This window comes from Petromyzon marinus, chromosome 71 (genome assembly GCF_048934315.1).
Source record: "Petromyzon marinus isolate PM22_M1 ecotype Great Lakes invasive population chromosome 71, UKy_Petmar_22M1.pri1.0, whole genome shotgun sequence".
NCBI classification, from domain to species: domain Eukaryota; kingdom Metazoa; phylum Chordata; class Hyperoartia; order Petromyzontiformes; family Petromyzontidae; genus Petromyzon; species Petromyzon marinus.
Genome location: NC_133737.1, coordinates 1,348,992 through 1,361,320, shown reverse-complemented (window position 1 = coordinate 1,361,320; position 12,329 = coordinate 1,348,992). Strand labels below are relative to the sequence as shown.

Below are 12,329 nucleotides of genomic sequence, written 5' to 3'. Positions count from 1 at the left end.
GTCAAACTTAACATTTCTTAATGTTCGACGGCTTGTGCACCAGATCTTATTTATTCACGATGTACTTACAAAATAATCCGCAAACTACCTGCTGGATCTCCTCTCTGTTTCAAAGAAAAAAATTGACCTCAGGTCTTCGCTCATTTACAAGCTGCACATTCCCTATTGCCGTACAAAAACTGGAGGAAGGGCCTTTGCTATTGATGCCCCCAGGGTCTGGAATGCTATTGCCAAAAACTGCAACTTGAATCATTACCAATGAGATCTTCACTCAAAACTGCTCTAGAGGAGTTGTACACCCCTAGCTGCCACTGCTATTCAGTGGCCTAAAATAAAATAAAATGTTTCGCTCCGGATGACCACTGCAAAGTATTATCTGTATTTTGATATAGCGTGCTGATTTTAAAGGTGCATTGAAAAATTTGATACTCCGACTGATGCTCCTGTTTTATGAGACCTCCATTGCCAGTAACAAGATATAGTAATAGGTTTTACCCTTTTAACTGACACAAAACTGACACCTTTATTTCAGGCATCATGTTTGCAATAACCACAACACAAGCAGTCAAAATGCAAACAAAAGAGACAACTCTGATAATAATATGCACTGTACTTGAATTTGATTGGTCCACACCCGAGACGGCTTTTCTTAGAGCCTAGTTTGTGCCAGTTAAAAGGGTAAAACCTATTACTATATCTTGTTCCTGCAAAGGAGGTCTCATAATGTAAATGCTCACCCCGAGCCCTCAATACTCTGATAGTGCGCTGTTTTTGAGTTGTACGCCTTTTGGTGTCATCTGGTCCAACACCAGTGGAGACTAGGCTCTAAGAAAAGCCGTCTCGGGTGTGGACCAATCAAATTCAAGGACAGTGCATGTCATTATCAGAGTTGTCTCTTTTGTTTGCATTTTGACTGCTTGTGTTGTGGTTATTGCAAACACGATGCCTTGAATAAAGGTGTCAGTTTTTGTGCCAGTTAAAAGGGTAAAACCTTGATTTAAAGCTTTCGTGACTGCAGTAATTCATATTCTTAGTTTTTTCGGTAAAGTCAACGTGACTTTACCGAAAAAACTAAGAATAGGGTAAAACCTATTACTATTTGATGCTCCTGTTGTTGTGGAGTGACTCATGCAGCCAGCTATGGCTCTCGGGTTTGGTGTTACATGTTATTTATGTAGTTTATTGTGAAAATTCGGTCACAGTTCCTATGATCACTGTTACATTGCTTTTATGGCTTTATGTTGGTGGTGTCGAAAACGTTTTTTGGTTTGGCCATGTTTGTTTGTTGTAGTACGGAGTTAGACTGATGGCCTTAATCTAAGTTTTCTTGTGGTTGTTGTTGTTTGACTTGCATCCCACTGGGATTTTTTGGACACAGCGTTGGTGTACGGTGCTTTTTCAGGAATATTTTGCTGGTTTTTTCCTGGATTATCTGTTTGCACAGTCACATAGTCACTTTAAGATGTTTTCTTGTTCATGTTTTTTTGTTTGTTGCGGTTGCACCCGATTCAAGAGCCGAATGGCTCACAGGGCTATACCAAATAAATGAAACTGAAACTGAAAGAGAGGGAGCAATGGAATACAATCTAAATAAACTTAAACTCAAACCCCGCTCTCTGACGTCACAACTCCGCATTACCTCATCGGCGTGAGACGCGAGGGGGAGGTGTAACCCGCTAGTGACGTCATGTCACCAAGGTATTCACCCAACTCCCCTCTACCGCGAGTTCTCTCACTGATGGGCCTAAGTTCATTAACATAATTTATTAAGTTGCACCGCCGCATATTGGGTATGGGAGTTGTTGTAACCCTCTAGTGACGTCATGTCACCTCCTGCTGCCGCGTGACGTCACGAGACACCAGGAAGCTGCCGATCGGCGCTCCTGCGCTCACTGAGATTTGAGGTGAGAAGTTCACATCGTGGTGGTGGTGGTTGTTGTTGTGGTGGTTGTTGTTGTTGTTTACCCAGGTAGAGCCTCGCTCCTCTCTCTCTCGTAGTGATATCAATTGAGTAGCAGCGAGTAATGGAATCGACGTCCAGGTCGGAACATTACAACGCGGGGCCTAGCCATGCGGAGCCTTGCCTCCTGCCCCTCGCCTTGATTGCATTTGCTTTAATTCTCTCGCTTTAAGTTTAATTTGTCTTCACCTGGCTCGCTGCTTTTAAACTTTGTTTTTTCTTTGAAATATTCCTACAGTTTTCTTTGTTTTGTTATCTTTAGTTATCTTTACCAAGGTCAAAGCCCGCTTCAGCTGCTGTAACGCTCTTGTTTTCAGAAGCGACCTGCACACAACAGAGTGGTTTATCAACGTGTTGAAATGCCCGTCGGTCAAATACTCTAAAACGCGTGGTGATGTTCACTCTGAATGTGCAGGGAAAAAAACCCTGGAGGATCCTGAGGGAAAATCCACGCGACCACGAGGAGAGAGACACGCAAACTCCAAATATACATCCTTAATACAGGTTTGTTTGGGTTAGATCGCGTCAATGTGTGTGTGTAGTTAAACCCCTCCACCACTCGACACAGCCAACTAGTAGGGGTTGTCACGTTATCTACCGACTATAGTAGTAACTACTAACTCTAAATAGTAACTACTGACTATAGTAGTATCTACTGACTATAGTAGTATCTACTGACTGTAGTAGTATTTACTGACCATAGTATCTACTGACAGGAGTATCTACTAACTCTACAGTAGTATCTACTGACTCTATAGTAGTAACTACTGACTAAACAGTATCTACTGACTCTATAGTAGTATCTACTGACTATAGTAGTAACTACTGACTCTAAATAGTATCTACTGACTCTATAGTAGTAACTACTGACTATAGTAGTATTTACTGACCATAGTAGTGTCTAATGACAGTAGTATCTACTTACTATACAGGAGTATCTACTGACTATAGTAGTATCTACTGACTGTAGTAGTATTTACTGACCATAGTGTCTAATGACAGTAGTATCTACTTACTATACAGGAGTATCTACTGACTGTAGTAGTATTTACTGACCATAGTATCTACTGACAGGAGTATCTACTGACTCTATAGTAGTATCTACTGACTCTATAGTAGTATCTACTGACTATAGTAGTAACTACTAACTCTAAATAGTATCTACTGACTCTATAGTAGTATCTACTGACTGTAGTAGTATTTACTGACCATTGTAGTGTCTAATGACAGTAGTATCTACTTGCTATACAGGAGTATCTACTGACTATAGTAGTATCTACTGACAGTAGTATCTACTGACAGCAGTGTCTACTTTCTCTATAGTAGTATCTACTTACTCTATAGTAGTATCTACTGATCATAGTAGTATCTACTGATCATATTAGTATCTATGGACTGTATAGTAGTATCAACTGACTGTATTATCTACTGACAGTAGTATCTACTGACAGTAGTATCTACTTACTCTATAGTAGTATCTACTGATCATAGTAGTATCTACTGATCACAGTAGTATCTATGGACTGTATAGTAGTATCAACTGACTGTATTATCTACTGACAGTAGTATCTACTGACAGTAGTATCTACTTACTCTATATTAGTATCTACTGGCTATAGTAGTATCTAATGATCACAGTAGTATCTATGGACTGTATAGTAGTATCAACTGACTGTAGTACCTACTGACAGTAGTATCTACTGACAGTAGTATCTACTTACTCTATAGTAGTATCTACTTACTCTATAGTAGTATCTACTTACTCTATAGTAGTATCTACTTACTCTATAGTATCTACTGGCCATAGTAGTATCTACTGATCACAGTAGTATCTATGGACTGTATAGTAGTATCAACTGACTGTCGCGGTATTTGCTGGCTAGTGGTATCTACTGACTAGTATCTACTGATTCTACAGTAGTATCTGCCGACTATAGTGGGAACGAGTAACTCGAAAGTAGTATCTGCTTACTCTTTAAAAGTAGCTTCTACTGACTGCAGTGATATCTACCGACTCTACAGTAGTAACTACCGACTTTATAGTCGTAACTACTGACTATAGTAGTATATAGTGACTCTACAGTAGTTTCTACTGACTGCAGTAGTGTCTACCGACTCTTTAATATATATATCAAGGCCGTAATTATAATATATATTGGGGGGGGGGGGTTAAAATATGCTCAAAATGTCCCCCCCCAATATATTGCTATAAAAATATAAAAAAAATTAGTAATAATTGCCATGCTATGTAAATAAAAAGAACAATTTGCTAAACCTTGGCCACAATATCTGGACTTGTCTTCATATAAATCAATGCATAGATTTCTGTTTATATGATTGTGGTTATGGTTGTACTTTATTAATCCCTAATCTCAGACATTACATACAATGAAACAAGAAATGATAAAAAAGTAAAAACAGAGCAATGTAATACAATACACTATTTTACATGATTATAAAAAAATAATAAAAAGTCTATCTCATGTGTTAGTGAATTTTTTAATATTTTTTTGCAGGAAATGGCAGTAAATTAGTTTTCAAATTTAGATATTTTTCTGGGTTGGGACCCCCAGACCCCCTGGAAGATTTGGTCCCCCCCAATGTTGACTCCATGGCTACAGCCTTGGTATATATCGACTCTATAGCAGTAGCTACTAACTCTATAGTAGGAAATACTGACTTTAGTAATAACTACTAACTCTATAGTAGTATATACTGGCTCGATAGCACTATCTACTATCACTACAGTAGTATGTACTGGCTGTCGTAGTAGCTACTATCACTACAGTAGTATGTACTGGCTATAGTAGTAGTTACTATCACTACAGTAGTATGTACTGGCTATAGTAGTAGCTACTATCACTACAGTAGTATGTACTGGCTGTAGTAGTAGCTACTATCACTACAGTAGTATGTACTGGCTGTAGTAGTAGCTACTATCACTACAGTAGTATGTATTGGCTGTAGTAGTAGCTACTATCACTCCAGTAGTATGTACTGGCTATAGTAGTAGCTATCACTCCAGTAGTATGTACTGGCTGTAGTAGTAGTTACTATCACTACAGTAGTATGTACTGGCTGTAGTAGTAGCTACTATCACTACAGTGGTATGTACTAGCTGTAGTAGTAGCTACTATCACTACAGTGGTATGTACTAGCTGTAGTAGTAGCTACTATCACTACAGTAGTATGTACTGACTGTAGTAGTACCTACTATCACTACAGTAGTATGTACTGGCTGTCGTAGTAGCTACTATCACTACAGTAGTATGTACTGGCTGTAGTAGTAGCTACTATCACTACAGTAGTATGTACTGGCTATAGTAGTAGCTATCACTCCAGTAGTATGTACTGGCTGTAGTAGTAGTTACTATCACTACAGTAGTATGTACTGACTGTAGTAGTAGCAACTATCACTACAGTAGTATGTATTGGCTGTAGTAGTAGCTACTATCACTCCAGTAGTATGTACTGGCTGTAGTAGTAGTTACTATCACTACAGTAGTATGTACTGGCTGTAGTAGTAGCTACTATCACTACAGTGGTATGTACTAGCTGTAGTAGTAGCTACTATCACTACAGTGGTATGTACTAGCTGTAGTAGTAGCTACTATCACTACAGTAGTATGTACTGACTGTAGTAGTACCTACTATCACTACAGTAGTATGTATTGGCTGTAGTAGTAGCTATACTAACTTTAGCAATACGTACTGGCTGTAGTATTAGCTATATTTAACTCTATAACAGTGTGTACTGGCTGTTGTAGTAACTATACTATCTGTAAATCAGTGTGTACTGGCTGTAATAGTAGCTATACAAACTCTATAGCAATGAGTACTGGCCGTAGTAGTAGCTATACTAACTCTATAGCAGTGTGTACTGGTCACAGTAGTAGCTATACTAACTCTATAGCAGTGTGTACTGGTCACAGTAGTAGCTATACTAACTCTATAGCAGTGTGTACTGTATGTAATAGCTATACTAACTCTATAGCAGTGTGTGCTGGCTGTAGTAGTAGCTATACTAACTCTATAGCAGTGTGTACTGTATGTAATAGCTATACTAACTCTATAGCAGTGTGTGCTGGCTGTAGTAGTAGCTATACTAACTCTATAGCAGTGTGTACTGGCTGTAGTAGTAGCTATACTGACTCTATAATTATAATCTCTGGTTCTTTGGTTGAGTCATGTAGATAGACAAATAGTAATACAAATAAAGTTACTAATAAAGTGAATAAAAAATAAAAATAACCATCGATGTAAGCTGTAGCCTGGTTGTTAAGTTTTGTGAATGTACTGGCAGTCTATAATGCAGACTGAAGAAATGGTTATTAATAACCAAGAATAAGTCTATAGACTGCCATTACACTCGCCCAGCTTACTAACCATTGCTACAGTCTACATTATAGACTGCGCGTAAACTCACTAAACTTAATAAGAAACCTACAGTCTACATTATAGACTGCCAGTTCACTCACCGAGGTTAAGAACCAGGCTATAGTCTACATTATAGACTGCCAGTGCACTCAACCAACTTAATAACCATTGCCATAGTCGCATCTTGATTTGAAGCTTTCGTGACTGCAGGAATGCATACTCTTTGGTTCTTTCGGTGAATTCACGTAGGTAGAAAAAATAATAGATCACAACGTTTCGATCGCAACTCAAGCAACCGTCATCAGGTGTGAAACAAAACACAGCAGAAGGATTGCTGACGTAGGAGAAAGAGCTGCTGCAACAAGAGTTGCAGCAGCTCTTTGGAGGTTCAATCAAAACAATAGCTTATTTGAGTATCCTCTGGAACTTTTTGTAAGAATGTAAACATATTCTTAGCTCTTTCGGTAAAGTCACCACGTTGAGGGGAAACAATAAAATAATCAAATATATATATAAAACAATAAAAAAAATTCTCACGACGTTTCGACCATAACACAAACTGTCGTCATCAGGTGTGTCGGTTTGGTCGAAACGTCGTGAGAATTTTTATTGTTTTATATATATTTTATTGTTTCCCTTCAACGTGACTTTACCGAAAGAGCTAAGAATATGAATTACTGCAGTCACGAAAGATTTAAATCAGAATGTAAACAGTCAGGAAATTGACACAGCATATATGCTGCTGAAGTTAGATCTGTTCATCCAAGCATTCAAGCAAATCTGAGCCTGGCTTCACACCTCTAAATTGCGATTGAATATTAATTTATGCATTTCTGCATAATACAAATCGTATTATTATCAACAGCCGTTGCTATGTTAGCTGAATTTTGCTTTTATAAATATTGCTATTGTTGCCAGGCAGCCGAAATTGTGTGCTTGATGTTTTGGGTTAATATTTATTTTGAAGATACTAGGGCCTCCGGGCATATTTATAACCATTTGCCCTCTCATTGTGTGCCTTAACAGCCCATAAGATGGATTGGGGAATATCTTGAGTATATGAATAAATATAGACGTGTAAGTCACCTGTGATTGTGTATATGCATTCCTCTGTGCCTCGATATTGACGTAGATGGTGTGGATATTTTTTTCTGTCTGCAGCTGAAACATTCTTCTGACGCTTCATCGGCAGAATTGGTCTGATGGAGCAAAGGCACTCGGCGCAGCCCGGTTCAACAAGACAACAATGGGACCAGGATACAAACAGCATGGATTGTACTGGAAGTGTGACATGGCACCAGAGAACTCAAAGAGGAGATGAACCCTTCAAGTGCACTGTGTGTGAGAAGGCATTTTCAGATTCATCTGTTTTTAAAAAACACCAGAGAACGCACACGGGAGTGAAACCTTTCAAGTGCACTGTCTGTGAGAAGGCATTTGCAGAGTTATCAAATCTTAAAACACACCATAGAACACACACAGGAGAGAAATATTTCAAGTGCACTGTGTGCGAGAAGGCATTTGCACAATTATCAAATCTTCAGAGGCACCACAGAACGCACACAGGAGAGAAACCCTTCAAGTGCAGTGTGTGTGGGAAGGCATTTTCAAATTCATCTGGTCTTAAGAACCACCAGAGAACACACACGGAAGGGAAACATTACAAGTGCAGTTTGTGCGAGACGACATTTTCAAGTTCATTTTGTTTTAAAATGCACCAGAGAACACACAAAGGAGAGAAACCCTTCAGGTGCACTCTGTGCGGGAAGCCCTTTGCATATTCATCACAGCTTAAAAAACACCAGAGAACGCACACAGGAGAGAAACCCTTCAAGTGCACTCTGTGCGGGAAGCCCTTTGCAGATTCATCACTTCTTAAAAAACACCAGAGAACGCACACAGGAGAGAAACCCTTCAAGTGCACTGTCTGTGAGAAGGCATTTGCATGGTCATCAGATCTTCAGATCCACCAGAGAACACACACGGGAGAGAAACCCTTCAAGTGCACTTTCTGTGAGAAGGCATTTGCATGGTCATCAGCTCTTCAGATCCACCAGAGAACACACACAGGAGAGAAACCCTTCAGGTGCACTCTGTGTGGGAAGCCCTTTGTAGATTCATCACATCTTAAAAAACACCAGAGAACACACACAGGAGATAAACCCTTCAGGTGCACTGTCTGTGAGAAGGCATTTGCATGGTCATCAGATCTTCAGATCCACCAGAGAACACACACAGGAGAGAAACCCTTCAGGTGCACTCTGTGTGGGAAGCCCTTTGCAGATTCATCACATCTTAAACGGCACCAGAGAACACACATGGGAGAGAAACCCTTCAAGTGCACTCTGTGTGGAAAGGCGTTCACACGGTCATCATATCTTGAAATACACCAGAGAACACACACAGGAGAGAATCCCTTCAAGTGCAGTGTGTGTGGGAAGGCATTTTCAGATTCATCAAATCTTAAAATACACCAGGGAACACACAGGCATCAGAAGATCCCCAAGGAGTGTAGTCTGAAAGCGGCTTGTGAAAGTCAAAGTGCTGCAATAAGCCCATCCCTCCTGAAAATAGAACCAGAAGAGAATCCCAGCTTGGACACTATGAAATGTTTCAAGGTGAAATGTGAAGAGGTGACAGTGAAGAGCGAAGAAGTGAAGGTGAAATGTGAAGATGAAGATTCAACTCCAAAATGGGACCTTAACATCGATGGAGGCAACGTGAAGCAGGAGGAGAATTCTGACTGTGAGGCAGAGCGAGGCAACTCCCAGCAGTTTGTGAAAGTGGAGGTGTGGGTGGACTTCTTAGACAATACAAAGTCAAATGGAGACCCTGTAGATATGTAAGATTGAGACAATGAAGCCCGAATAGATTCACCTTTGTCACAGGCCTTTAATATAAATAACTCCATTCCTAGGTTCAACCTGCACAGCAAGAGCGGTCAGTATTTGTGGACCTGTGGGTTGGGTAGATCTCTAACTAGGGGATCTGAATTCTGAGACCTGATAGAATTACACTAAAACATAACCATTTTATTTTCACAATTGGTAATATACCCCTAGATAACGAAGCCCAGCCTAATTTAAATTAGCATAATTTAATCAAATGTCATTTTTTTCAGCTGCCCCTGTGTGGCATAAGGTGGTCCTGCACCAGTCTGCATGTGGGCATGAGTCTGTTAGTAGGGCGCAATGATTGATGTATGATCTCAATTGTGTCATTTGTGGGTAATGTTTCGAATTTGCCAAATTTTAACCACAACGCCAGCATGCAATCGCATGCACATTTTGAATGACAATAGTTTGTTTTAGAATCAGATGTTAAGAAGTACGGTGCATATTTGTAATTAATGTTCCTGGACTAATCAGGGATGCCTGTCGGATTTGAACCTTGAACCTCTACCCCTCAATCTGACTACTGTAGGTGTAGGCCTCATCCGACAGAGATCAACTTGTAAATACGATATAACACGATGAAATACATTTCAGTGCAGTAATTACATTTTGTAAATATGCCTATCGATAATTTAATGAATACTTATTCTTGGTTCTTTCGGTAAAGTCACGTAGAAGGGAAACAATAAAATAATAAAAATATATATAAAACTAAAAATTATCACGACGTTTCGACCATAACACAAACACCTGATGACGACCGTTTGTGTTATGGTCGAAACGTCGTGAGAATTTTAATTTTTTATATATATTTTATTGTTTCCCTTCAACGTGACTTTACTGAAAGAGCTAAGATTATAATGAATACTTGTCTGATTTTGTGCGTACATGTAACATTTTGTCTATAAGGTCAAATATAGAACACGTGATTGTAGGAGAAAGTGTGTGTTTTGGAAGTAACCTATACAGATGTAGTGGAGTAGGAAGGTATGCTGGGGAAACTGCGCGATTGTATTGATCACACGGACAGTGTGGGGTTATTTGGGGGTTAGCCTATGGAAGGCGTAAACAGCGTGGGTCGCCTTAGGACAGGCACGTGCAGAAGCTGAAAGGTGACGTCATCGGTTGGGCCAGTTAAGGTAGACGAGAAGCAACGGCAGTGATTGGCTGGGACTTGTTGGGGAGTCGGAGCTGAAGAGAATTGGGAGTGGGAGCTGAGGAGAGTTGGGGTCCGGAGTTGGAAGCCAGGACAGTGTGTAGAGTTAGCGGAGCTGAAGAAGGCGGAACAGTTAGCAGTGGAGTGAGCGTAGAGTTAGCGGAGCTGAAGAAGACGGAACAGTTAGCAGTGGAGTGAGCGTAGAGTTAGCGGAGCTGAAGAAGGCGGAGCAGTTAGCAGTGGAGTGAGCGTAGCGTTAGCGGAGCTGAAGAAGACGGAACAGTTAGCAGTGGAGTGAGTGTGGAGTTAGCGGAGCTGAAGAAGACGGAACAGTTAGCAGTGGAGTGAGTGTGGAGTTAGCGGAGCTGAAGAAGACGGAACAGTTAGCAGTGGAGTGAGCGTAGAGTTAGCGGAGCTGAAGAAGACGGAACAGTTAGCAGTGGAGTGAGCGTAGAGTTAGCGGAGCTCAAGAAGACGGAACAGTTAGCAGTGGAGTGAGTGTGGAGTTAGCGGAGCTGAAGAAGACAGAACAGTTAGCAGTGGAGTGAGCGTAGAGTTAGCGGAGCTGAAGAAGACGGAGCAGTTAGCAGTGGAGTGAGCGTAGAGTTAGCGGAGCTGAAGACGGAACAGTTAGCAGTGGAGTGAGCGTAGCGTTAGCGGAGCTGAAGAAGGCGGAACAGTTAGCAGTGGAGTGAGCGTAGAGTTAGCGGAGCTGAAGAAGGCGGAACAGTTAGCAGTGGAGAGAGCGTAGAGTTAGCGGAGCTGAAGAAGGCGGAACAGTTAGCAGTGGAGTGAGCGTAGAGTTAGCGGAGCTGAAGAAGACTTAGCAGTGGAGTGAGCGTAGAGTTAGCGGAGCTGAAGAAGGCGGAGCAGTTAGCAGTGGAGTGAGTGTAGAGTTAGCAGAGCTGAAGACGACGGAACAGTTAGCAGTGGAGTGAGCGTAGAGTTAGCGGAGCTGAAGAAGGCGGAGCAGTTAGCAGTGGAGTGAGCGTACAGTTAGCGGAGCTGAAGAAGACGGAACAGTTAGCAGTGGAGTGAGTGTAGAGTTAGCAGAGCTGAAGACGACGGAACAGTTAGCAGTGGAGTGAGCGTAGAGTTAGCGGAGCTGAAGAAGGCGGAGCAGTTAGCAGTGGAGAGAGCGTAGAGTTAGCGGAGCTGAAGAAGGCGGAGCAGTTAGCAGTGGAGAGAGCGTAGAGTTAGCGGAGCTGAAGACGTCTTAGCAGTGGAGAGAGCGTAGTAATAGAGGAGCTGGAGACGAGGTGTGTGGAGACAGAGAAGTGAGATTGGCTTTCGCTGCGTGCGACGACGCTGTATTAGCGGAGGAGCTGAGGAGGATAGCCAGCAGTGGAGAGAGCGTAGGAATAGAGGAGTTGAAGACGTGTGTGTGTGTGTGTGCGGAACAGAGCGACGTGATACTGGGAACCAAAGGTGGTGAGCGAGACGGGCGAAGCACGGCGAGGCGAGCCGCGGTGTCCGGGATACGGTGGAGTGTGGAGAACGTGTTTTTTTATTTATTTTTTTAAAAAAAATTTAAATTATATCTTAAAGCTATTTTATATTCGATATTTATTTAATTTTATATACTTCAGCCCCTTGGTGTTAGACTTTTAACCCTCATTATAGTAAGACTTGTTTAAAACTTATTTAAGATTTTTAGATTCCTATATGTTGAATGTATGCACCATCCTGCCAAAGTAAATTCCGTGTCGGTGTGAACTTACATGGCGAATAAAACCCTTTTCTGATTCTGAAAATAACTCACGTGAGAGCTGTTCTTTTGATACGGGTCAACTGGTAATTTTTCGTGATTGAGGAAGCATCTGCCTCTGGAAAAAGTCATTGTCTTTTGAAATAAGGAACATTCGCATAATTCATCAGTTACAAGGCATGCGACTTAAAAGTTACGTATGGGAGATACATTCTCCACAACGCGTATTCTAAT

At 41.1% G+C, this 12,329-nt stretch overlaps 2 protein-coding genes across 3 annotated transcripts in view; both read left to right on the top strand.

The window, feature by feature from the left end:
- The window catches only part of LOC116957256 (uncharacterized), a 631,244-nt gene that overhangs the window by 572,231 nt on the left and 46,684 nt on the right, over positions 1-12,329 (top strand). The gene's annotated exons all lie outside the window — the stretch shown is intronic.
- LOC116957254 (uncharacterized) lies at positions 1,792-12,144 on the top strand. Of its 2 annotated transcripts, XR_012930519.1 has the most exons (4): positions 1,792-1,904; positions 2,376-2,464; positions 7,499-9,277; positions 11,791-12,144. XR_012930519.1 is itself a non-coding variant. In XM_076055440.1 (3 exons), exon 3 carries the CDS (start codon positions 7,540-7,542, stop codon positions 9,181-9,183), a length of 1,644 nt encoding a protein of 547 aa, XP_075911555.1. In that variant the 5' UTR covers positions 1,792-1,904; positions 2,376-2,464; positions 7,499-7,539; the 3' UTR covers positions 9,184-10,165. The 2 variants fall into 2 exon arrangements, 1 of the variants encoding a protein (XP_075911555.1); XM_076055440.1 differs by lacking the exon at positions 11,791-12,144 and having other exon boundaries at positions 7,499-10,165.